Source organism: Bubalus kerabau, chromosome 5 (assembly GCF_029407905.1).
Source record: "Bubalus kerabau isolate K-KA32 ecotype Philippines breed swamp buffalo chromosome 5, PCC_UOA_SB_1v2, whole genome shotgun sequence".
NCBI classification, from domain to species: Eukaryota; Metazoa; Chordata; class Mammalia; order Artiodactyla; family Bovidae; genus Bubalus; species Bubalus kerabau.
Window position 1 is genome coordinate 34,242,759 of NC_073628.1, and position 27,307 is coordinate 34,270,065.

A 27,307-nucleotide genomic window follows, 5' to 3' on the forward strand; every position below is an offset into this window, starting at 1 on the left:
ATTTACCTTGGTCATTGCCCCAGAACAAACATTTTAAGTTCTTTGTATTGTAACTGTTCAGCTTGGGGTGGTTCTAGGATTGATCACAGAGCTGTGGAACTAGAAAGAGCATCTAATCCAATTGTTTTACAATTATTTTACAAGTATCATGGGCTTCCCCAGTAGCTCAGTTGGTAAAGAATCTGCCTGCAATGCAGGAGACCAGGTTCGATCCCTGGGTTGGGAAGATCCCCTGAAGGAAATGGTAACCTGCTCCAGTACTCTTGCCTGGAAAATTCCATGGACAGAGAAGCCTGGCTGGCTACTGTCCATGGGATTGCAAAGAGTCGGACACAACTGTGCGGCTAACTTTCACTTTTATTGTAATCAAGTGAAAAAAATCCCCATTTTTGTTTTGCCTTTTAAAAATGTATAAACCTAAATTACTTCAGAAGTAAAGACTCTAATCCCTGGTCTATTCTCATCTTTGTGGAGAACAGGGAGAGCTGGAGGCAGAGACACTGCTCAGAGTCCCCTGGGCACTAGCTCCGCATCTTCGCCCACTGTGAGGAAGTAGCCTTGCTGCTCATCAGTTTGGATCACTCTTTGACATGCAGCTGTTCTAATTTACAACACTGATACTGCCTTAGGTCTTAGTGTTAATTCCTTAGGAAGATGTTGATGAAGTCAGTCAAAATATAAAAAGGTATTAGTGTGAGAGCCTGGCTATGTTATCTGCTCTGGAACACGCACTGGCTGAGTGAAGCATGTCAGCAGTAGTTGCTCATCCCACAGGGACTCAAGAGACACAACGAGCGCCGGCAAAGATGTGCTGCATCTGCTCCTGCTTTGTGTAGCCACCCGGCTTCTGCTAAACGTTGTTTCCTTGGCTAAATAAATCAGGAAGCAGTGAGAATGTCTGTGTGCCTATATGTGTTCTTTTCCTGCTCATCTATAACCTACCTATATTGAAAAACAACAACAACAAAACCTATTTGGAAATAATTTCTGACTTACAGAAAGTTACAGGAATATTAGAAAGAATTCTTGGACTCTTCCTGTGGTCCAATGCTTAAGATTCCATGCTTCCACTCCAGGGGGAACAAGTTCAATCCCAGGTCCCCCAGTCAGGGAAGTTCCACATGGTACGGGCAGCGAAAAAAAAAAAATTATCATTTTACCCAGATCCAAATGTTAACAGTTTATCGTATTTTTTATAGATATAAACCTTTATTTTTAATCTGATATCCAGTTATGGAATCGGATGATGGTGGTGGTTGAATCGCTAAGTGTGTCCAGCTCTTGGAACCCCATGGACTGTAGCCAGCCAGGCTCCTCTGTCCATAGAATTTCTCAGGCAAGAATACTGGAGTGGGTTGCCACTTCCTTCTCCAAAAGTTTATCATATTTTATCATCCTCTTCTCCAATAGACACTTTTTTCTGAACTGTTGTAGATATTCTATTTAGGAGTAAATACACACAGGTATTTAACTAAATTAGAGGGGAACTGTCCTTAGGTAAAGGACATCTAAGAAAAACAAGGACTTTCTCACAACACAGTGATGAAAATCAGGAAATTAACATTGATACAGTACTATTATCTAGTATATAGGCCTTATTAATATTTTGCCAGTTTACCTAATACACGTGTTACATTTGTCATACTAATAGAATCATACAGTATATAGTCTTTCGGGACTTGCATTTCTCACTCAGCATAGTATATTTTGGGTGCTGTGTCACTCAGTCATGTCTGACTCTTTGCAGCTCCATGGACTATAGCCCAACAGGCTCCTCTGTCTATGGGGATTCTCCAGACAAGAATACTGGAGTGGGTTGCCATGCCCTCCAGGGGATCTTCCCAACCCAGGGATCGAACCCAGGTCTCCTGCATTGCAGGCGGATTCTTTACCATCTGAGCCACCAGGGACACCTATAGGTATTGATCCTTTGTTCCTTTTCTATTGTTCAGTAGTATTCCATTCTTGGATTATAACACAATCTGTTCATGAACATTTGGGTTGTTTCCAGTTTGGGACTACTACGAATAAAGCTTCTATAGATGACTGTAGTTAACAGTACCATATATGTGAAAGTTAAGACTAAATTCTAAGAGTTCTCATCACAAAAGAAAAAATTATATTTTCTTTTTTCGTCTCTATATGAGATGATGGATGTTAACTAAACTTATTATGGTAATCATGTCATGTTATATAAGTCAAATCATATGCTGTACACCTTGACTTATACAGTAATATTTATCAGCTATATCTCAATAAAACTAGAAAAAATCTAGAGTAGGATATCTTGCTTCTAATTAGGAGTTAACAATGCCCCCCACCCATAAAAAGCTGCTGTGAAAGTTCATGTACAAGTTTTTGTGTAAATGTTAGCTGTCATTTCTCTAGGATAAATACCCAGGTATATGATTGCTGAATCATGTAAGCACATATTTAAGAAGATGCCAGACTGTTTTCCGGCTAGAACATGAAGAAAGTCAGATGCAGTCAGACTGGTGAGACAGCTGAGAACTTACAGATGGACCATGTTAAGGAGTCTGGCAATTCTAAGAGCAAGGAGAAGACACTGAATGCTATTGAGCAGAGGAGACATTTGAATGGTTTTGTATTTTGCAAAGATTCCTCTAGCTACAGTTTGCCCTACAATTCCTCTAAGGGCAATTTGAAGAATGGATAATTGGAAAGGGCCAAAGTGGTTTTATGGACACCAGTTAGAAAGTTACTGCAATAGGCTAAATAAGAAGTAATGGCAGCTTAGACCAGGGTAGTGGCAGTAGAGATGGAGATGAATGGACAGGTCCAAGAGATAATAAGGGGACTTTCCTGGTCCACTGGCTAAGAATCCACCTTCCAATTGCAGAGGGCACGGGTTCAGTCCCTGCTCAGGGAATTAACATCCTACAGGCTGTGCAGTATTGCCAAAAAGAAAACTAAAAAAATGAGATAATAAGGAAGTAAATTCTTCTGTCCACTCTTTTAGGGAAAATGTTTAATATTTCAACATTATACTTAATGTTTGGCTGTAGGTTTTTCTTAAATGTCCTTTACCGAAGGCCAGTTCCCTTCTAGTTATTTTTAAAAAACTATTTTATTCATTTGACTGCCAGGTCTTAGTTGTGGCACATGGGATCTAGTTCCCTGACCACGGATGGAACCCAGGCCCCGTGTTGGGAGCGCAGAGTCTTAGCCACTGGGCCACGAGGGTAGTCCCTGTAAGGTTGTGCCTCGTAACCCCTCATCTGTTTCACTCATCTCCCCCACAGCCTCCCCTCTGGCAACTCTGTGTTTATCCTCTATTTCTGTTTTGTTTGTTCATGTTTCTTAGATTACACATATAAGTAAAATAATATAGTATTGGTCTCTGACTTATTTCACTTAGGATACCATCTAGGTCCATCCATATTGTCATACATGACATTATTTCATTTTATGGCTAATATTCCATTGTAAATGTGTACCACATCTTCCTTTTTAAATTAATTTTTGTGGGAGTATAGTTGCTTTGGGCTTCCCTGGTGGCTCAGTGGTAAAGAATCAACCTGCCAATGCAAGAGACATGGGTTCAGTCCCTGGGTTGGGAAGATCCCCTGGAGAAGGAAATGGTAACCCACTCCAGTATCTTGCCTGGGAAAGTCCATAGAGGAGTCTGGTAGGCTACAGTCCATGGGATCGCAAAACAGTCAGACACAACTTGGTGACTAAACAACAAAAACATAGCTGCTTTACAATGTTAAGTTTCTTACTGTACAGCAAAGTGAATCAGTCACACATAAATACAAATCCACTCTTTTTTAGATTTCCTTCCCCATTAGGTCACCACAGAGCGCTGAGTAGAGTTCCTTGTGCTTCACAGTAGGTTCTCATTAGTTATCTGATTTATACATAGTAGTGTATATATGTCAGTCTCAATCTCCCATTTCATCCTACTGATCCTTCCCCCACAACATGTGGTCATTAGGATTAGTTCTTTCAAGTTTCAACAAAGTTGCTCCTTAGTTTACAGTATTCTAATAAAGTGCCTTAAACTGGAAGGTTAACTTGTTTCTGTTCAAGTCCCAACTCTAGTACTTAGTGATTTGTGTCATCTTGTATATATTTTGTGATCTTCAGTTTATCTATAAAACAAGGAGAATAGATGTTTTTGTGCTATTATGCAGGGCATATAGAATAACTTCTATAGGTGTTTTATGAAAACTGCAACTATACACATGTAAGATATTATTTCAAGATTTAATTTAAAAAGTACTTATTTAACTGACAAACAACTAATCTCAAAAATATACAAGCAACTCCTACAGCTCAATTCCAGAAAAATAAATGACCCAATCAAAAAATGGGCCAAAGAACTAAACAGACATTTCTCCAAAGAAGACATACAGATGGCTAACAAACACATGAAAAGATGCTCAACATCACTCATTATCAGAGAAATGCAAATCAAAACCACTATGAGGTACCATTTCACGCCAGTCAGAATTGCTGCGATCCAAAAGTCTACAAGCAATAAATGCTGGAGAGTGTGTGGAGAAAAGGGAACCCTCTTACACTGTTGGTGGGAATGCAAACTAGTACAGCCACTATGGAGAACAGTGTGGAGATTCCTTAAAAAACTGGAAATAGAACTGTCTTTGCTGCTGCTGCTGCTGCTAAGTTGCTTCAGTTGTGTCCGACTCTGTGCGACCCCATAGACGGCAGCCCACCAGGCTCCCCCGTTCCTGGGATTCTCCAGGCAAGAACACTGGAGTGGGTTGCCATTTCCTTCTCCAATGCATGAAAGTGAAAAGTGAAAGTGAAGTCGCTCAGTCGTGTCCGACTCTTCGCGACCCCATGAACTGTAGCCCACCAGGCTCCTCCGTCCATGGGATTTTCCAGGCAAGAGCACTGAGAACTGCCTTATGACCCAGCAATCCCACTGCTGGGCATACACACTGAGGAAACCAGAATTGAAAGAGACACATGTACCCCAATGTTCATTGCAGCACTGTTTATAATAGCGAGGACATAGAAGCAACCTAGATGTCCATCAGCAGATGAATGGATAAGAAAGCAGTGGTACATATACACAATGGAGTATTACTCAGCCATTAAAAAGAATACATTTGAATCAGTTCTAATGAGGTGGATGAAACTGGAGCCTATTATACAGTGAAGTAAGCCTGAAAGAAAAACACCAGTACAGTATCAGATCAGATCAGTCACTCAGTCGTGTCTGACTCTTTGCTACCCCATGAATCACAGCACGCCAGGCCTCCCTGTCCATCACCAACTCCCGGAGTTCACTGAGACTCATGTCCATCGAGTCAGTGATGCCATCCAGCCATCTCATCCTCTGTCGTCCCCTTCTCCTCCTGCCCCCAATCCCTCCCAGCATCAGAGTCTTTTCCAATGAGTCAGCTCTTCACATGAGGTGGCCAAAGTACTGGAGTTTCAGCTTTAGCATCATTCCTTCCAAAGAAATCCCAGGGCTGATCTCCTTCAGAATGGACTGGTTGGATCTCCTTGCAGTCCAAGGGACTCTCAAGAGTCTTCTCCAACACCACAGTTCAAAAGCATCAATTCTTCGGCACTCAGCCTTCTTCACAGTCCAACTCTTACATCCATACATGACCACAGGAAAAACCATAGCCTTGACTAGACGAACCTTTGTTGGCAAAGTAATGTCTCTGCTTTTGAATATGCTATCTAGGTTGGTGATAACTTTCCTTCCAAGGAGTAAGCGTCTTTTAATTTCATGGCTGCAGTCACCATCTGTAGTGATTTTGGAGCCCAGAAAAATAAAGTCTGACACTGTTTCCACTGTTTCCCCATCTATTTCCCATGAAGTGGTGGGACCAGATGCCATGATCTTCGTTTTCTGAATGTTGAGCTTTAAGCCAACCTTTTCACTCTCCACTTTCACTTTCAAGAGGCTTTTGAGTTCCTCTTCACTTTCTGCCGTAAGGGTGGTGTCATCCACGTATCTGAGGTCATTGATATTTCTCCCGGCAATCTTGATTCCAGCTTGTGTTTCTTCCAGTCCAGCGTTTCTCATGATGTACTCTGTATATAAGTTAAATAAACAGGGTGACAATATACAGCCTTGACGAACTCCTTTTCCTATTTGGAACCAGTCTGTTGTTCCATGTCCAGTTCTAACTGTTGCTTCCTGACCTGCATACAGATTTCTCAAGAGGCAGATCAGGTGGTCTGGTATTCCCATCTCTTTCAGAATTTTCCACAGTTTATTGTGATCCACACAGTCAAAGGCTTTGGCATAGTCAATAAAGCAGAAATAGATGTTTTCCTGGAACTCTCTTGCTTTCTCTATGATCCAGCGGATGTTGGCAGTTTGATCTCTGGTTCATCAGGAAGTTCACGGTTCACATATTGCTGAAGCCTGGCTTGGAGAATATACTAACGAATATATATGGAATTTAGAAAGATGGTAACAATAACCCTGTATATGAGACAACAGTCTTTTGGACTCTGTGGGAGAGGGAGAGGCTGGGATGATTTGGGAGAATGGCATTGAAACATGTTTAATATCGTATATGAAATGAGTCGCCAGTCCAGGTTCGACGCACGATACTGGATGCTTGGGGCTGGTGCACTGGGACGACCCAGAGGGATGGTACGGGGAGGGAGGAGAGTTCAGGATGGGGAACACATGTATACCTGTGGCGGATTCATGTTGATATATGGCCAAACCAATATAATTAAAAAATACTTATTTGTTCTTATACCTTTGTAAATGTAAATCCTATCACCTCTAAAGCTTTCTAGAATGAAAAACTCTTCTGTCTTTGGCAAGTTTGTTGTCCTCTTGGTGTTTTAGCAGCTCTTTTCTAAACCACCTCTAACTTATGATTAGAATGTACCCGTTCCACAGCCACCGCATCAAGGCATATTCCAACTCATACTTCAAGATGCAGTTAGAACAGCAAGTCTTCCATGACAGTTTTCCACTCATATGTATTCACTCCCCAGTACTGGGCTGGTATTTACCAAACTCTAACTCCTGTATCCCCCTGGCTGACGTGGAAGCAGTTCAGAAGCCACCATCCTCTAATGTTAATCTTCATTAAAAACCTTACCTTAAATACCTCTGGGAGAATCTGGGAAGACTTTACAGAATGACAGGTTAAGGGGTAGGTTTTAGAGCATCAGTCAAAGTTTTCCTGGAGTTAAGTAGGAAACCAGCTCAGCACAAGGAAACAGAATGGAGCTTTCCACCTTTTGGCATGGTGTGTGCACATGCTTTTTTCTCCCACTTCCTCTCTTTCCACTCACCTGTCACTTACACTTCAGTCATAAGGAACTACTTGTAGTTCACCAGGTTGCTCTTTCCCCTGAGCCTTTAAGTTCATGTTGTTCCCTGTGTTTGGTATGCCTTGTTCCCCTGATTTCCTTTAACCTGGCTAATTCCTGTTTATTCATTAAGTGAAAGTTGCTCAGTCATGTCTGACTCTTTGCCACCCCATGGACTACACAGTCCATGGAGTTTTCCAGGCCAGAATACTGGAGTGGGTAGCCTTTCCCTTCTCCAGGGCATTTTCCCAACCCAGAGGTCTCCTGCATTGCAGGTGGATTCTTTACCAGCTGAGTCCCAAGAGAAGCCCAAGAATACTGGAGTGGGTAGCCTATCCCTTCCCCAGCGGATCTTCCTGAGCCAGGAGTCGAACCAGGGTCTCCTGCATTGCAGGTGTATTCTTTACCAACTGAGCTATCAGGAAAGCCCATCTCAACTTAAATGTCACCTCCTCTGGGGTGTCTCCCCTGACCCCCTGGCCTGACTCTCCCAAGTCTGAATTAGGTGCCCTTTCTCTATGTTCTCACAATACCCTGTTATTCCCAGGGCCCAAGTGACACTGTGCATAGAGTAAACCTCAGTAAACATTTCTTCAGTGAATGAATGAATTTCAGAAGAATGCTGACTGCAAAGAAAGATTTGAAAGGCTGGCAGCTGATGAACATTCTCTTTCCATGTCCAGCATTCTCCTGGTGTGCAGCCTGCAGATGTGGAGGAAGTTGTGGAGAAGGGTGTGCAGATCCTTGTGATTGGCCGAGGGATGAGTGAGGCCTTAAAGGTTGGTATTGGTGAGCACAGCATTCCTGAGGACTTTCAGTAATCTCTCGGATCTTTACCATAGAGATACGTCCATGTATCACGCACCCCCATTTTGCTGAGCCAGTGGATGGCCTAGGATGAAGTAGTGGCTGAGCCTACTCTTCCTCATCAGGGTTGGTCTCTCCAGTCTCTACGTAACCAAAGGCTGGTGTTGTTTCAACCATATTCCAGAAATTCCTCAATCTTGGAAATATCTTAAGTTCTATAGCTATCAGTATTTGGCTCTTCAGAGTTTTATGGTATCTTCCATTTTTACAGTACTTTAAATTTTTCTTTTCTTGGTCACATTCAAGTTTTTTTTCCCTTTTCAGAAAAAAAAAATGTTTGTTTTTATTGTACTTATAGAAATAATACATGCTTGTTGTGAAAAAGTCAACACAGAAACGTAGTATTAAAAAGGTGAAAGACTCCCCCTTCCCAGTCACGTGATGTATATGTAACTGCTCCAATTCTCTCTCTACACATCTACTAATATATACTCACTTATGCATACTGACATCCATGCTTTTACATAAACAGGATCACACTATACATATTGTCCTGCAACTTTTTATTCATTTGTTATTGCATTATGGACAGCCTTTCACATAAGTTCATAGAGATCTACCTCATTCTGTCCCTTATAAACATGTCCTAAAATCCAGTTCCTTACTCATGAAGGTGCCTTTTTTAGTTTAATCTAGTTTTTTTCCCCTCCATTAAAATGACTCCTATCCATAAGGCTACTGTTAATATAAAACTGTTCAAATATATGAAAAAGTAATATAGGACATTTTAAAAACATTTCGCTGAGAGTTCCTTCTAACAGAGTTGAATTAAAATTTATTTAAAAATAATATTCAGGACAAGTCAGAGTTGAGAAAATATCCAATAATAGCTGCCACTATTGAGAATCTTTTATATAAATTCATTTACAAATATTTATTCAGCACCTTCTATGGGTCAGACACTGTTCAAGGTACTGGGGACAACAAGGTAAAAAAGGTTCATGGCCCTCGTGAATAATAAATATGTAGACAATTTCAGATCATAATAAATGCTGTGAAGAAAATGGTGACTTCTGAGGGCTGTTCTAAATGAGGTGATCAAGAAAGGCCTGAGAACACATTTGAGCTGCAGTATATGTACATTCATAAGACTTCATCCTCACACCAACCTTGTGGTTTTAAGTATTATCATCCCCATTTTATAGGGGAGGAAATTGCAATTGACAGGCTTTCAAAAGGTCTCTTGGTTATTGCATGGCAAAGTTAGAAGTTAGACTCCAGCTGGACTGACTCAAACATTTAACATTTACATGCTAGACATTTTACATACGTTAGCTGAATTTGTTCTCATACTAACCCTGTGAGTTTGGGGGTATTACCTCTATTTACACACATGGAAAAAGAGGCTCAGAGTATTTAATTCACTTACCCAGTCATACTGCTAGGAAGGACTTAAATTCAAGACTGTCTGGCTCCAAAATCCATGCTCTTTCCAGTTTCCATTTCACCTGAGCTGTGTGCACATATTTTATGATATTTCTGTCAACCTCTGAGAAGACTCTCTGACTCCTTGGGGCTCACTGCCAAATTTTGGACTGGTGACATGCTGGGTGACTGGGGAGTGACAGTTGTCAGTGTCCAATTCTGTAGAATATATATGCCTCATAGCAGGAAAGGAAACCCTGGGGGCCTTTCACCCTGATTTACTTATCTTTTTCCTTCTTTCCAGGTACCCCCATCAACCGTAGAGTACCTCAAGAAAAAAGGCATTGATGTGCGGGTCCTCCAGACAGAGCAGGCAGTGAAAGAGTATAATGCCTTGGCTACCCAAGGCATCAGGGTGGGAGGGGTCTTCCATTCCACCTGCTGATGGAGCCTTAAGAGAATAAATCACTGAACAATGATGCCTGTGACTCTCACTCTCGCCACTCTCCACTCCAGCCTCCCTAGCACTTTAGAACAGCTGCCTGCACCAGGTCCTGGGCTAGGCTCTGCGATGCGCGGATGACTCAGGCAAGGCTCCTGTCCTAGGGGGCGGGGAGGCAGGGACAGAGGAGACAGATGTTTACCAAAGTTTAATACTGTGGTTAATGTTAGACCAGAAGTAAATGAAAATAAAGCCAAAAATGAAGAAAGCCTTCTGATTTGAAGTTTGAAAGCCAAAGTTTCAGTACATTAAAATCATATTGTAATTGATACTTTGAAATGTTTAGTCATCAACCAATTTTATTAAGTACTTTGTATACCAGACAATGCTACAGGTTCCAAAGAAACAGCAGTAAGTCTTGTGCTCATCAAGTTTCTATTCTAGTGTGCCAAATAAATAAGCGAGCAAATACATATTGTGAATAGAATCTGTTTTAAGAAAAATAAAGCAAGATAAGAAAAGAGTGATAGGGGCTACTTCAGTTATGTGGAAAGGGAAAATTTCTTTGTGCAATAACATGAGCAGAGCCCTGAAGCAACACTTCAGTAACAGTAAAAGGAGCTATGCCTTGATACTTAGGTTCTAGACAGGCTGTTCCACTAACTAAACCTGAGACTTGCCAGTTCTCTCGGCCTCAGATTCCCTCACTATAAAATGACAGAGCTGGACTACATGCCTTCTGATGGCCCCTATTGGCATGGATAGCCTTGGTTCTATTAAATACCAAGTGACCTTTTTGAAACCTTGCTGCTGCTAAGTTGCTTCAGTCGTGTCTGACTCCTAGTGACCCCATAGACAGCAGCCCACCGGGCTCCCCCATCCCTGGGATTCTCCAGGCAAGAACACTGGAGTGGGTTGCCATTTCCTTCTCCAATGCATGAAAGTGAAAAGTGAAAGTGAAGTCGCTCAGTCATGTCCGACTCTTCGAGACCCCATGGACTACAGCCCACCAGGCTCCTCCGTCCATGGGATTTCCCAGGCAAGAGTACTGGAGTGGGGTGCCATTACCTTCTCCTTTTGAAACCTTACGATAGACTAATAGAATTATTATCAGCATTGCCTTATTTTTCATTTTCCCCCTGTTAATAAAAGTTAATGAGTATTGGCTTTGGTGTCCATTGGCCTTGACTTTGACCTGTGGCTTCCAATGCCATTCATTGGTTGGGCATTTATTTAATTTCTCAGAGTTTCACTGTTCTCATGTCAGACAGGGATAATATTAGTACCTGAAGTTATCACAGGTGTTAAGTGGGGTAATTCACAGACAGTCTTAGCACTCTGCCTGGCATGTACTAAGGACTCAATAAATTGAAACTACTGTCATTATCTTTCTCCTGAGGGGGCTGCTGTGTAAAGCTAACTGGTTTCATCTTATGGTTCTTAACATAGCAGCTTATTATTTCATAGATTCATAGGATGTTGGTGCCCAAAGGAATTATCTACTCTTTTTTGCTCACTCATTTATTCAGTAATTCTCTTTCATACTCATTTACTGAAAGTCTTTTTTTTTTTTTTTGGAAAGTCTTTAATATTCTTATGATCAATTATTGCTGGATCCTAGGGGTACAGGAATGAGTAAGTTATAGTTCCTGCCCTCAGGAGTTACCTGAGAGAGAAATAAACAAGACAATAATGATACAGTGTGTTAACATTATAGCAGTTATAACATCCAGTGGTAGCACAAAGAGGGACTAACTTATCCTACCAGAATAGGAGGAAGATTAGGAGAGACATCACTAAGGATGTAACACAGGTCTTAAAGAACAAGTGGTTCATTTATTCACCAAATATTTGGGAACTTTTCAACAGACATTAACTAGGTATGCTATCGATCATGGCCATAACTGAATAAAATTGCTCCACACCCACCCTTGTTGAAGCCATGGCTCGGAAAGTGGATTTTTGCTCCACATGATCCTGTCACCTGACTGGCCACACTGGGCATCCGACCTAAGGACAGCCAATCAACTTAAGATGTGGCTTGGCAAGAAAACATATGCTGAGATGACTGCCATGGAAAGTGATCTTTCCAAGTTTACCCAGCAAGAAAGTGGCAAAGGCAGGATTAGAACCCAATGCTATGTCATGATCTCTTTCTGCCACCTTAGGAGACCCGCAGGAGATAGATTCTCACAGACCTAACCCCCAGCCGAGAGGCCTGAGAAGGTCAAGCTCAGTGCCCTTTCCACAACCAACCGTTTGTCAGATGACGAGGTCTTTCTAGACCTCAGTTCCCTAAGCTCAGAAAGCCAGATTCATATAACAAGCAGGGATGTCTGATAAAAATTCAGACTATTTTTCTGGGTGATGAGATAAAAGAATTTTTGTTGTTGTTGTTAAATGTAAGATAAGACAGTTCCAGTGGGTGTTGAATTAGGTGTGGGTGTAATTAGGTGTTCCTAAGTGAGTTGTCTCTACATTAAACTTAACTTAGTACAAACTTCTTAAGAGACAGAAGTACCTGGCAGTGAAGTTATTAAACTTTGTATCAAGGCTGTAATAGCCCCTACTTCTGAATCTCTTCTGCATGGTCAATGCTGGAAATTCCAAGAACTGGGAGAGAAGCTCTTTTTCCATGACACGATACTGAGTCCCCTGTCTTAGTCACACACCCTTTGGTTCAATTTGTAAGTTGCATGCACAGCCCTCACTCTGCCCACACTCAATTTCTTCTAGCTTGAGCGGTTCCTAAGACAAGAAGTCTTGTCATGTGCTCGGTGTGTACCTGCTCCTCAATTCTGTTTGGTGAGGTCAATTATGTCAAAGACAAATTTACAGTTCTTTCAGACGCCGGACTCTCAGCTGGCTTTTGCAGGCATGTCACGGTACTGTCAACCTTGCTCTGGACTCATGGACTCATTCATTCTTTCCTTGCTTGGTATGTGCCAGGCGCTACGCTGGGGATACAACACAGACAGACTTACTGCCCAGCTATTCACAGACTGGTTGGGAGAAACAGACATATAAACAGAGTGATGATGCAGAAGTTGCAAACTGTCACAAATCTACCTGGAGACAGGTTTTGCTGGTCTCAGAGTAATTTGAACATTTACTTGAATTACCAAAATTTTTAACATGGATATATATGTTTGTTTGTTTGTTTTTTATATGTTTTTTTAACATGAAAATGCAGGTTACTGGCTTTTCTGGAAGAATTAGAAAGTATGATCAGGTCCATACCTATGAACAGCTGAACAGCTGAGTGGAGCTGAACAGCCTTCTTCGGACAGAGAATCTGCTGATTCTTAGGTCTCTATCATTTTCCTATGGCCACTGAACCACTTCTTTTTTAAAACTGTATGAGGATTATTTCATAACTTTGAAAAAGAGGATGCATTTCTTTGAAAAAGAGGATGCATTTATTAGCTTTAAAAGCCCCTTACTTTTTCTTTTCCCCCCTGCCTACCTGCTTCAGGGGTTGGCATTTGTGAACCTGCAATAAATAAAATGGTTGAAGAATGTATAGAAGGCTGTGGAAACATAAAGGCAATGCATCAAGCCCACAGGAGACAGGTTCTTGAACCATTCAATTCTTACAGTTTCAAAAACACAGACAGGTTCCAGAATGAGGCTCACTCCTGAAGAATGAAAAGAAAGGGACCATAGGAGACAATCTGAAGAGCACATTCCAAGGTTCACGTGTGAGGCAACAGACATAATGGTGAGAATTAGGAATAACTACAGATAATCCTCTACAGCGGAAGAAGTACAGAGAATGTTGGGGACTCAGAGTATGAGGCTAGAGAGGACAGCAGGGGATGAAGAGTCTTCAAGGACAGTTTAGACTTTATCCTGGAGCCAAGAAGTGACCCACTTAAGGAGGTTTAAGCAGGGGAATGAATGTGATCAGATCTGGGTTTTGGAAAGATTACTCTGGCACCTGTGTGAAGAATGGGCTGAAGGGGAAAAGATTTGAGACAAGCAGTTCATTAGGAAACTAATCTCACACTTCTAGAGTGATGATGTAGACTGCATCAAGACAGACACATTGAGTAAAGAGGACTGAAACATTTAAAGAAGCAGAATCTAAAGGACTTGATGGCTAGTTTTATATGAAGTCTAAGGATAGTGTCCAGTGTGACACAGTTTCCAGCTTTGACCAGGTACACGGTTGGTCGCTGAAAATGCAGAAGAGACCGCTGGAGAGGCCTGATTTCCAGACTTGCTTCTACTAACTCAGTCTCTCTGGCTGCACGGTCACTTATAAATGAGGGTGCCACGCTAGAGCCATCTTTATGCCCCTTTCCAGGTCTTTGTCAGAAAAATCAAGATTCTCATAATTCACAGAGAATTCGGAGAAAGAAGAATTTAAAAGGTTGAGCTCAACCCCTCATATGGTAACTTGAATTCCTTTAGAACACACTTGTCAGGAGCCTGTTCAACCTCAGATCGAACACATTCAGCATGGAAAATTCCTGATCTTCTAAGACAACCCATTCAATTCTTACAGTTTCAAAAACTCATCCTGATACTAAGGCAAAATTTGGCCCTTTGTGTATCTTCACCTTTGATGGGGAAAGTACTATCTCAGGTCTTAAGACCTAGGATCAAATTCTGCCCTTGCCCCTTAGAAGAAAGACATGACCTCAAACTCTCAGTTTTCCCACCTATAAAATGGGGAATAACTGAGAAAGATTTTTATAAAAGGAGTAGTGTATCTAAAAAGAATTCAGCATATTTTTCCCTTGGAAGGCTCAGTTAGCAGCAACGGTTCTTGATGTTTTCATCTGTGCGTCAACTCAGTAATCATCATTAGGTGCTTGTGTCGGGGCCATGGTATGACTCAGCCTGGCTTTAAGCTTCACTTTATCTCCAAGGCAGGCAATTTTCTTTAGGGCCTCCTGCTGACACTGAAGGCACATCACTGAGATGTACTAAGTGAGCACACAAGAAAAGTAAACGCCGTAGAGGTGATCTTCTTTTAGTCTCTCCATAGCAGTTATGACCTCCAGGAGCCAGACCACCCAGGTTCTAATTCCAGCTCGCGTTTACCAGCTGTGAGACCTAGGCCAAGGAGGCAGCTCCAACACTGTAGGCATCAGAGATGGAGTTGAAAGTGCTATTTCTTATAGTGGATCCCTCTTTCCCATAATCCTGGCTTCTTTAAATTCTCTGAACTTCAACTGCTTTAATAAAAACCTACTATTAGGTTTATTATAATAGCACCTACTTCACACTATAGTTTTGAGGATTAAATGAGTTAATTCATTAAAGGGTTTGCAACACTGCTGGGCACACATTAGGCGTGTTAAACCAGAAGTCAAACGTGCTTGAATTCAAATTCCAGCTCTGCCTCTCAGGAACTGTATCCTCTTGTTATTTTTATTAGCTTTCCAAGCACCAAATATGATCAAGACTGGCCAGAGATTAAGATTCTGCCAAGCATTATTTAATTAAACCCATTCAACAACCCATAAAGTATAATTATCTCTATTTTACAGACAAGAAAATTAAGGCACAAGAGAGATTTGTAGGTTCTTTTCCATATACTTCTCCTGATGTGGTATAGCTCAGACCTTTGGACTCATTTTGGATTTGAATGAATACAGGTGTTATTACAGTATTCCTACCAATGACCTAACCTGTCAGACTCACTTGGCTGTTACAAGGATTAAATGGCAGGGAAAGAACACAGCACAGGCCCTCACATGGTTCACAGCCTTTACTGTTCTTACACCGCAGCTGCATCTTTAACTCACATGCAGCTCCAACACTGGAGTCATCAGAGAAGGACTGGAAAATGACTGTGTTTCTTACACTAGATCTCTCGTTCCCATAATGCTGGTTTCTTTTCTAAAATATGACCCATCTCTCATATTTTGGTCCTAAGGATAATGGCAGGCAAGATCAAAAATTATCCTGAAGAATGAAAATGATTCATTCTTCAGCTGTCCATTCAGTTCTTGGCCAGCCATTGCCTGAGTTAAGGAAGGAGACTCTCAGCAAGATAATGAAGTCTGGGGCCATTTGGGAACTGTCGATGGTGAAAAAACAAAGCTGTGAAAGCTGCTTTGCGGTTGGCTCTGACAGACTGTTGCTTTAAGAAATAAGATTATGGCTCCAGTAACTGGCTCTTTAGAAGTGGCTAGAAAATTGGATCTTTTTGTTTCACACCTGAAGAATGTAGACATGTAGTATAAATGTTGAACCTACAGCCACACAGATTCCCTGAAGGACCAGGGACTAGAGCAGCTTGGTGTCTCAATTTTATTGGGGGCAGGGCTATCGAGGTTGGGGGTAGGGGGCAGGATAGCCTTGAAGGTTTCTGTTTTCTTAATTAATGAGAAATAATTTATCCAATGCTTCATACAGATGAGACTGCAAGGGTCACATGTTCCTCCTTATGCCTATATACCATTTCCAGGTGAAATGCTCCAGCTTCTGGCTCACTCTGATCCCAGGAAGAGCCTTCTAGGCCACGGCTGTAAAGGCTGCTTGTGACTCAGCGCCTTGCGGGTTTGGGCATTATGTAAACTTTTACGGACTTGCTGAAGGGGATGGTGCCCTCGATGCCGGTTTCCACCTGGGGTGAAATCTCACCACCTTCAATCCAGGGGGATTTTGGAATGCGTGAACTGGAGTTGTAGGCCAGCAGCAGCCTCACTTCCACCTGGCAGGGTTCTAGAAAACAAGACAAAAATCATCAATGACAGGGCAACACCCAGGAATTGGGATGAAATGTCAAGTAAACGCAAGATCAAAGATACAGGCAGCAGGGTTTCAAGAACATTTTTCACCTGTCTGCATCCCTCCCTTCCCCCATCTGCAAAACAAAAACAATTTTCCAGCCTGAATACCATGAGGCTCTTCCTAAGCTACAGACGTGCTGCTACATCTCTGCCTCTGCCACCTCCTCCTCGGGTCTGTTGGGCTCCCTGCAGCTCAGAGCCATGGCTGCTGAGATGCTCAGAGAGCAAGCGATAAAACTCTCTTGCACAGAGGCCTTCCAGCCTCAAAGACAGAGGGTCACAAGGTATGTGCATGTGGCCAGTTCTTGTGCCCAGGTAACCATGCTCTTTCTGGGCAGCCGATCTCAGACCTGAGGTCTACGTGCAGAGTGGACTCTGCTGCATTAGCAGAGAAGAAGCTGTTCATCTGGAAACAGTTCGGACAGAAAACACTCATTACTGAACAGGAACACATTTCAGGGACCTAAAATCATGTCACTGAACCTTCCGTTCTTTCACGACATGACATTACAATACTGATCTGGTGTCTGCACCTGGCAGGCCCAGAAAAATAAATAAGACCTCCCTTAAGCTGCTGTTTGGCTGAGGACACAGAGACAGTTGCATAGAGCACAGTATACACTTGAGTCTGTAAAAAGCACTGACGAAGGCGCCCAGGAAGGCTTTGGAATGGAACACCTGCTTGGTGCCAAATACATAACTCCAAGAGTTCTTACCCTGTTGCACCACAAAAGAAAGATCATCATGATCCCCAAAAAGTCCCAAGGTTCTGAGAGTTTCTAAGTGACTGCCCAAACCCACACCAGTGACAGAATTTGAGTTCAGTTCATAAACTGAAACACTAATCTTTCTATTAACCATGTGGTTTCACTAAAGAAGAAGGAGAGGATTTCAGAAAGACCTAACAACAGGTGCAGAGGACAAGAACACCATGAGCTTGGGTGTCCTCCTCGATCTTGTGTGACTGGGTAACCTGCTTACTTCATGAAAGATGCAAGTTTTAAAGATGAGCCCAAGGCTAAGGGGTTTAAAGGGCAGCAATGAGGGCTGATAGAACAGAAAATGAACAAGGGCAGATGTCCCAGGACTTCTCAATGCCTCCCCAGACATGTTCCTTGTTATTTTCAGACTTCTTCCTAGGGATCAAAATAGAGACGAGATCACTGTCTTCCAGGAAGGGAGGGCTGGCAGCCAGCCAGAGTAACCCAGCAGAGGCCAGACAGCAGCTTCAGCGGGACCATTTACCATGGGCCCCTTCACCAGCCTTCAGTGTCTGCAATGAAACCAGCACTGCTCTCCGGTCCGAGGCTCCAGTATCAGCTCTCCCAACAGGCTCTCCTCTTTTGTCCTAGATGGCTACTGCCAACCTTGAACCACAACCCAGCCCTGGCTCTCACAGCACTTTCAGGAGCCAAACCCTGGTAAGGTCAGACAACTGAACCCTACCTGGTCATTAAGCCTTCGCTCACCAGTACATGTGAAGAGTGGCAATTCAAGCCACTGCCATTAGAGGAAGGGAGCAGAGAGAAAAAAACAAGAGGGAGAAGACAGTGGGGAAAAGAAACAAAAGATCGTCTGGGGCCAATCATGCAACCTGTTTATCATGCTTAGCAGAGTATGGCTTTATGAGGTATATATTACCACTCCACAGTCTTAAAGGAAAATGAGACAGGTTAAATAACTTTCTCAGGATCACAGCAAGTAAGGCAGAATTTGGAAACTTGTCTATATGACTCCAGGCCTGGCAGCATCCTGTCTCCCAACAGACAGGCCCTAGGTAGGGAGCTGAGGAACTAGAGGGAGGAGCCCCTACCCAACACCAGGCCTCGTCTCCTGGGTTAGGAGGAAGAAAGTGCTGGTGCATTCAGAATGAGAACACATTTCACTTTAGTATCCCAGGCCAGATGGGAGGATGGTATAGTGAAAAAACAAGGCACTTAGGAAATCTGCATGCCGGCCTCCAAGCCACCATTAATCAGCTACGTGGGCCTCCACTTATGCATCTATAAAATGAAGAGCAGAATACTAACTCCCACCACAGAGTTATCTAAGAATTGAGTGAATTTTTATTGCAAACTTGAAACCCTACATTCCGTTTTCATTATTTGCTGAGCATCTACTACATGTCAGGCACTAGGGACATGAGATATAGAGGTACTGGGAACACAGAGGTAAAGGTGATGAGCAAGTTTCCTGTCCTCAAGCAGCCCACATTCTAATTGCAGATAAAGTCAATAAATGAATGAGAAACATCTGACATGAGTAACTCCTGAGCAGAGAATTAAAACGGAGATTTTAAATTATGACTAGGTAGCAGCCTCTCAAAGGAGGTAAACCTGAGTGAATTATAATTTTTCAGGCTCAGGACAGCCCAAATTGTATGCCTGGTTCATGCAGTGAGCTGCTGTATGACCAGGGACAAGTCAATACACCCCTTGAAACCTTTCAAGCTCTTCTGAGCTGTAATACGCTGTTCTGCCTCCTTCATCCTTGGTCCCTGCAGAACAATGCTGTCCCACAGCATTTATTTCCCCATACCTAGGGTCCTTTCACCAAAAGAGATCAGAATAAGGAACTCTACCTTCCTGTAGACTTGCAGTGCGGCAAACAGTGCAGAACATTCCAACAGCAAGGATAAGGAGTGAGGGACGTTCAGGGGGGCAGATCCTGGGAAAAGCTTCCTGGCTGGAAGCGCCCTCAATTGTGACAGGCCCATTGGACCTCTCGGAGAAGGCAATGGCACCCCACTCCAGTACTCTTGCCTAGAAAATCCTATGGACGGAGGGGCCTGGAAGGCTGTAGTCCATGGGGTCGCTAAGGGTCGGACACGACTGAGTGACTTCACTTTCACTTTTCACTTTCATGCATTGGAGAAGGAAATGGCAACCCACTCCAGTGTTCTTGCCTGGAGAATCCCAGGGACAGGGGAGCCTGGTGGGCTGCCGTCTATGGGGTCACACAGAGTCAGACACGACTGAAGCGACTTAGCAGCAGCACTGGACCTCTCAAAGGGCTGCTCCGACATTCAACAGCACCATTTCCTCTTTGTGAAAACCTTCCCACCTAACACCCTTCATTGGGGAAAACCACTAATAATGGCAATAAATAATTATGCATGTATTCAAAAATACAGTGAAAGAAAATTCCAGAAGGCATTTCTTTTTCTAAGAAGGCATCTCTATTTCTAAAATAAACCAAATTTGCTGGTATTGAACACCATCTCCAGTAACAACCATACTTCTAAATCATCTTCAACAATTGAGGCAACACCACCGAGACCAATTCTCTCCCACATTTTAGGTTCTGCAGACTGAGTCTCTTTCTAAAGTTTCCAAAGCGCTTTACAGACTGTGGAAATGGAATGTCATTGCATTTGTATTCTCTCATTTTATCCTGTATGAATTAAAGAAAAATACTTATGTAGCTTCTATGTGCTTTTCTCAAATTATCAAGTTTCTACTCAGATGCTGTAGGGAGAAGTAGGAATAGATCATCTTTGCACTACCCACAAACCAGCCCATGTGGGAAGGGAAGGCAGGAACAGTTGTCATTGTACCTCTTCTGGGGGAATGAAATGAACTGTTCATATAACAAAAAGAGTGATTTTAGATTACTGGTAAAAAAATATAAAACTGTTTAATTTCCAAAAAGACTAGTCCTCAGAATTAAGTAGTAGATTAAGAATTGTCATCTTAATTTAGAAGGTGAGGAGACAAGATTCAGAAGGGAGAGTAGCCTGTCCAAGGTTTTGCAGCAGGTCAATGACAAGGTTACGATAAGAAAATAGTCTCTAAGTGTCCAGCCCACAGTTCTTTCCATGAGACTCCATTCTATCATAATCTTTTAAAAAAAGTTTGTGCTGTATGCAATCAAAGCAATGAAGCAATAATGTCTGAATGTACCCAGTCTGAGCTTATAAGCGCCTTAGGAAATCAAGTTCAACCCTCAGCAGGCCTGGTTCAATCACGTATTTTTCAAACTATAAAAAACAAATGCCTTGCCCGCACTGACTCCTTACCTGTCCAGGCAGTGTGGGAGAGGAACACCTGAGTGATGAGCCGGTGGCGCCCTGGGCCAGGATTCCGAAAGTCTGCCGGCTTAGGGTGGATCATCTGAGCCTGGCCATCTGGATATAAGACCTACGAGGTGACAGACATGAGAAAAAGAGCCAGAAGAGCCGTGAGCTTTTAACAAAATTACTGGTGACATATGCTGTGAACCCCAAAACGGGAGGAAAATTGATAACACCATCCTTCATAAGAAACTGCTCCTTGTGGGGAGGACAATACTATCAAAATCTCTCTACCCTCCCCCCAGTACAAGCCAGTGCGTGATAAATCTTTCCTGAATTTATGGTGAGTGAGTGAGAGAAATAAGGTGCCTCTATTAAGTACATGGATAAGTTAAAATATTAATCCTGACGTGAAGAGCCTTTGCAGGCACTCCCTGCTTCTTCTGGCTCTGAGTCATAGCATGGCCCACCATCCATCATCAACTATCAAGTATTAAGAATAATTCTGGAACCTTGCTGGTAGTCCAGCGGTTAAGAATCCACCTGCCTGTGCAGGGGACATGGGTGCAATCCTTGGTCCAGGAAGATCCCACAGGTTGTGGGGCAAACTAAACCTGTATACCACAACTAGTGAAGCCCGTGCTCTGCAACAAGAGAAGCCATCACAACGAGAAGCCTGCACACCACAACCAGAAAGTAGCCCCTGCGTGCTGCAACTAGAGAAAGCCTGCCCACAGCAACAAAGACCCAGCACAGCCAAAGTTAAGTACATACATACATACGTATTTTTAAAAAGAACAATTCTGTAACTTTTCACTAGATCATAAGCAGCCAGGAAGCTGTTTCTCTCGTTCTACAGAGATAGTGCTTCATGAGGGGTCTGCTCAAATCATAGGCCAGATCCTCAAGTCTCACAAGCTGCTGAAGAGCTCTCAACACCGAGGGGAGCTTCTCAGCTATCTGCTAGAGGGCCTGTCACTGCACAGTGTACAAGTGAGCTAAAGGAACAGATGAAGCACATCCTAGAAGCACACAGGACCTGGGCTTTGGGAATATACTGATGGGGTGAAGTTGGGACCGCACAAGTCTTTCAACTACGAAACTCTGGGGAGGCATGTCTCAGCCCACCTGCCCCATAGTCTCATCGGTCCAGAAGTGTTGGGGCATGGCAGCTGAGCTGGACAGTGCTTTCTTACTGTCAGAGCTGTCCAACGACTGAGCAGTGAGTTCCCCATCTTCCAACCTATGATGGCATTCAAACCGTTTGGCCATGCATGTAGTAAAGCTACTCTGAAGGTGATTTTTCAGTAGAGTCTAGCAGATGAACCTTAAACAATCTACCTGCGATCACATTTATGCGCAATTGGTCAGTGAACTTTTTCCAGGAACAATGTGAAACTGGTTCTCAACCCTGGCTGCACATTAGAATCACCTATGGGCTCTTTATTTTTTCTTTTTAATTGGAACCTACGAACTCTTAAATAAAAAATACCGGTACTCATGAGTTCTACTCAAGATTCTGACTTAAACTGGTGTAGGTTGAAGCCTGTGCATCAGTACTTTTTTTTAACACATTCTGAGTAATTCGAATGTGGACCTAGGGTGAAGCTAATGTTGGGAGTGAGAAATAAAATACTGCCTGCCATTTCAATAAGCAAAGGATTTTGAGCCATCAGGGACAGCAGCCACCCTCCAACCGTGAGCCCTGAGAGAACACAGGGCGGAAACAAGGAATGCCCACCATCTAGCAGTCATCAGACTGCAGTCACACCCATGGTACAGCCTGAGGAAACTCAGGATGAGAAAACACAGCATGTTGGCCCCAGACAGCTGAGGTGCATATCAAAGGAATGATTTCAGCAAGTCCAGATTCTTGCATCTTCCCAGTTACAGAAAAGCGCTAAACTCCTTGAGATATTTAGTTTTCTTTTACGAACAGTAATCTTTCATTGTGACTACCTGGTGTTGTTGCAAAAATTCCTGTATAACCTAGTTTCCCCCACTTCCTCTTCAGAACAGTTTTCTCAGCATTAATCTGAGATGGTATCTCCCAGGCCTGAAGCCCTAAGAACATCCGCTCAAAAAAGTAACCAAACTCTCCAATTCTAGGTTGTGCATTATTTTTTCAGTCGACAGGGCAAAACAAAAAAAGCTGCAGCACAACTTCACAGCAGCTCAGAATTAGTTCTCTGTAGGTCTCATAATTTATAATAATTCCGGATGGAAAGCCAGAAGATATTTTTCCTCTACTGTCACCATAGGCAAATATTACCATCTCCAGGGCCTGATTCATCCTTATTCTCTTCCAGGAAGCTGACCCTGCCTGCTCCAAGCTACTTTTCTGTACTTACTGCCAGTGTTTATTCATATTCCCTCTGCCTGGAATACCTCTATCCTTTGCTCTTAATCATCCTTTCAGACCTCATCCATGTCACAGTATCTCAACAAGGTCTTTCTTTTCTTCAGCCACAAATTAAGGGTTTCTCCCATTGTATTCATTATATTAATATCATACTCAGTGGCTTGCCTGGAGGACCCTGGCCTCCTGCTTGACTGTAAAGTGCTTTTGTTCAGCTCACGAGAGATACTTTGTCCTGGCCCGCCTTTGAATAGGAGAGAATAACACACCCTTCTGAAGGCTGGCCATTCCCTTGGAGATGTTTTGCAAGACTGAAGGCCCTTTCACTTTACCTCCCCACTGCATCTCCTTCTCTATTCTGCCTTTTGACTTTAGTTCCTCATTGCTTCTTTCTAATGTTTAAAAGAACCTGGCATCCAGTCCCCAATAAGATGGTTATCTTGAGGCACTAGCCTGCTATCTTCTTGGTTCTCAGCTCCCCGATTAAAGTCTCTTCCTTGCCTCAACACCTCGTCTCTCGGATTCATTGGCCTGTTGTGCAGTGAGCAGAGCCGTTAGGGGAAGCACGTTGACTGAAACCGCCCACCCTGGCCAGGCACCACAGTAAACATTTGCATGAGTTGTTTAGGACAGGAGGTCCTGGTAAGGAACACGGAACTAATAGGCCACCACCACCTGCAAGAGTTGGGGAAAGATCAAAAGGAGACACCACATGTCCGACCATCTCCCAGAATCCTCAATGGTATCCATCGTGGCTGAACAAGGTGGGCACCACCATGAAGGATTCTGAATCAGAATGACTGCTAAAGACAACCCAGAAACTAATCCCATCACCAAAAAACCCAAGACTGCGAGCCACAAGGGAGAGCTGTTCTCCTGGGTTCCCTGACCCTACTGCTCTCCACCCGGGCACCCTTTCCCAATAAAATCTCTTGCTTTGTCAGCACATGTGTCTCCTCAGACAATTCATTTCTGAGTGCTAGACAAAAGCCCAGTTTTGAGCCCTAGAAGCGAGCTTGGACTCGGTAACATATATATTTTTTAAGCATACTGCTGAATTTTTTATAGAAGCCAAAAATTGGAAATAACCCTGTAGGAAAGGAAAACTAATTTCCCCTCTACCCTTCTAGGTTCTTGTCTGAGACTCTTCTATAATAAAGGCAGATTAACAGGAGAAAAACAGAAGTTTAATAACAAATACATACATATATATAAATGTATATATATAAAAACATATATATATAAATACATCTCTATATATAAATACATCTCTATATATAAATACATCTCTCCTAGGAGAGACCTAGGACAACTGAGTCACCCCTTAAAACTGCCCAAGCCATCACCTTAAATACCATCTTCAGCTAGACCAAAAAAAGATGCTGAAGAGAAAGAGAGCCTGTCACAGGAGGCCATCAAGTAAAACACAATTAACAAGGGTAAGTTGTCAGGCAAATTTAAGTTGGCATACTCTCCACTGATATGAGCTTCTAGAGATTAGTCTTCCAGGTACTAAGAGGGAGACATCTTACAAATGGAGATTTCCCTTATAAACGTAAATTTTTCTCTCAAAAAGGGCAACTCTACTCTGTTTCCAGAGATTCACCTGTGTCTACAGACTCTCAAAAATAATCACTCCAAAGAATCTTTGGGCCCAAAAGACTTATTTTGGGTGTATGTTCTGTACACCTTCATCCCCACCTTTGAAACTTCTAAGAAGCTTCACAATCTAGAAACTGAGTCTGTTAAGTCAGTCCATTATCTTATTGAACCAGTCTTAGTCTTGAGAACAGATCATTTTAAAAGTTGTGTCTCTGGTCAACCACTTGCAAAAGAATGAAACTAGAACACTTTCTAACACCATACACAAAAATAAACTCAAAATGGATTAAAGATCTAAACGTAAGACCAGAAACTATAAAACTCCTAGAGGAGAACATAGGCAAAACACTCTCTGACATACATCACAGCAGGATCCTCTATGACCCACCTCCCAGAATATTGGAAATAAAAGCAAAAATAAACAAATGGGACCTAATTAACCTTAAAAGCTTCTGCACATCAAAGGAAACTATTAGCAAGGTGAAAAGACAGCCTTCAGAATGGGAGAAGATAATAGCAAATGAAGCAACTGACAAACAACTAATCTCGAGAATATACAAGCAACTCCTACAGCTCAACTCCAGAAAAATAAATGACCCAATCAAAAAATGGGCCAAAGAACTAAATAGACATTTCTCCAAAGAAGACATACAGATGGCTAACAAACACATGAAAAGATGCTCAACATCACTCATTATCAGAGAAATGCAAATCAAAACCACTATGAGGTACCATTTCACACCAGTCAGAATGGCTGCAATCCAAAAGTCTACAAGTAATAAATGCTGGAGAGGGTGTGGAGAAAAGGGAACCCTCTTACACTGTTGGTGGGAATGCAAACTAGTACAGCCACTATGGAGAACAGTGTGGAGATTCCTTAAAAAACTGGAAATAGACATGCCTTATGATCCAGCAATCCCACTGCTGGGCATACACACTGAGAAAACCAGAAGGGAAAGAGACACGTGTACCCCAATGTTCATCGCAGCACTGTTTATAATAGCCAGGACATGGAAGCAACCTAGATGTCCATCAGCAGATGAATGGATAAGAAAGCTGTGGTACATATACACAATGGAGTATTATTCAGCCATTAAAAAGAATACATTTGAATCAGTTCTAATGAGGTGGATGAAACTGGAGCCTATTATACAGAGTGAAGTAAGCCAGAAAGAAAAACACCAATACAGTATACTAACGCATATATATGGAATTTAGAAAGATGGTAACAATAACCCTATGTACGAGACAGCAAAAGAGACACCGATGTATAGAACAGTCTTATGGACTCTGTGGGAGAGGGAGAGGGTAGGAAGATTTGGGAGAATGGCATTGAAACATGTAAAATATCATGTATGAAATGAGTTGCCAGTCCAGGTTCGATGCACGATACTGGATGCTTGGGGCTGGTGCACTGGGACGACCCAGAGGGATGGAATGGGGAGGGAGGAGTGAGGAGGGTTCAGGATGGGGAACACATGTAAACCTGTGGCGGATTCATTTTGATATTTGGCAAATCTAATACAGTTATGTAAAGTTTAAAAATAAAATAAAATAAAAAAAAAAAAGAAAGTGAAAAAAAAAAAAAAAAAAAGTTGTGTCTCATTTCAGGAGGTTGTGTTGCAAGTGGCTCCCAAAACTAGATCTATGTTGTCGGAACAGGCTGGTATTTAATAAGAAACCATAATATTCTTAATTCATCCTGTACCTGTCTGAACTGATGGCTGAACTTCTGTTTTACAACAGCCTGTCCACTTGTCTGTCTCCCACTGAAACTAAGCATCCTGAGGGCAGGAATTCTAATTCACTTGCCTAGCACTTAGCAGGTGCAACAGAGTAAACATTATTGCATGGATGGAAAGAAGGAGGGGAAGGAGAAAGGACGGAAGGAAGAAGGGAGGGAAACAGTAAATGGGTAGGACTCCTTTGGGGCTCAACTACAGAATGTTACAAACTGATTACTGTCTATACTGAATCTCTCCCATCTCTAGTGCATCTATCTAACTTGGGAAAAATACTCCCTAGGACTGCTTTTTCCCCCACCCATAAATTTTATTCACCAAGCTGACCTAACCACAACCTGCATGAATTTGCTTATTACAGTTTGCTTATAGTCCTAAAAATACCAAGTCTTAACTTCACACTGTAAGAACAGAAGGGGCCCTGCCATTTAATGAACCCATAGTGGGGACCAAGGATTTTTCATATTAATGCATCATTTCAATGTTACCATTCCTACTTGTTAGTTGTAGAACCTGAGATGCAGAGTTTAATGTAACCTGCCCCAAACCATATTCAGCAGTAGAGCTGGGAACTGAGCCCAGGCTCTCGTCCATAAAAACGTCTCTTCCCTCTCCCCAGTTTCTGTCCCTCAGGCAGAGATTATAGGGGGTGCTAAAGTGAAAAGTTCCAACACAAAGTCAGTTTAGAAACTCCATGGGAACCCAAACCGGACAGACCTGGACCTTCACAGTGCTCTGAGGGTCCTGCACGTGTTCCAGGGTTGCATCGACATCCAGGGCCACCACCAACCCCGACGTAAACCTCAAAGGGTTGTCTGACTCGCCTGCTGGCTCAATAATGGTGGCGGAGGCTTTGTGGATCTGTAAACAAGAAGAAAATAC

The 27,307-nt window shown here is 42.6% G+C and overlaps 2 protein-coding genes across 4 annotated transcripts in view; one reads left to right on the plus strand and one right to left on the minus strand.

Moving 5' to 3' along the window:
- Positions 1 to 9,998, plus strand: part of AAMDC (adipogenesis associated Mth938 domain containing) — a 35,118-nt gene extending 25,120 nt beyond the window's left edge. For all 3 annotated transcript variants that reach the window (XM_055581413.1, XM_055581412.1, XM_055581411.1), the window contains 2 exons: positions 7,971 to 8,066; positions 9,824 to 9,998. In XM_055581413.1, the coding sequence (XP_055437388.1) occupies positions 7,971 to 8,066; positions 9,824 to 9,964 (237 nt within the window). In that variant the 3' untranslated portion in view covers positions 9,965 to 9,998. The remainder of the gene's footprint in view (positions 1 to 7,970; positions 8,067 to 9,823) is intronic.
- Positions 9,999 to 10,302: 304 nt separating this feature from the next.
- INTS4 (integrator complex subunit 4) overlaps positions 10,303 to 27,307 on the minus strand; it is a 117,828-nt gene continuing 100,823 nt past the window's right edge. The window contains exons 21-23 of the mRNA XM_055581407.1: positions 27,143 to 27,286; positions 20,729 to 20,849; positions 10,303 to 16,642 (exon numbers count right to left, since the gene is read on the minus strand). Coding sequence (XP_055437382.1) covers positions 16,464 to 16,642; positions 20,729 to 20,849; positions 27,143 to 27,286 — 444 coding nt within the window. The 3' untranslated portion in view covers positions 10,303 to 16,463. The remainder of the gene's footprint in view (positions 16,643 to 20,728; positions 20,850 to 27,142; positions 27,287 to 27,307) is intronic.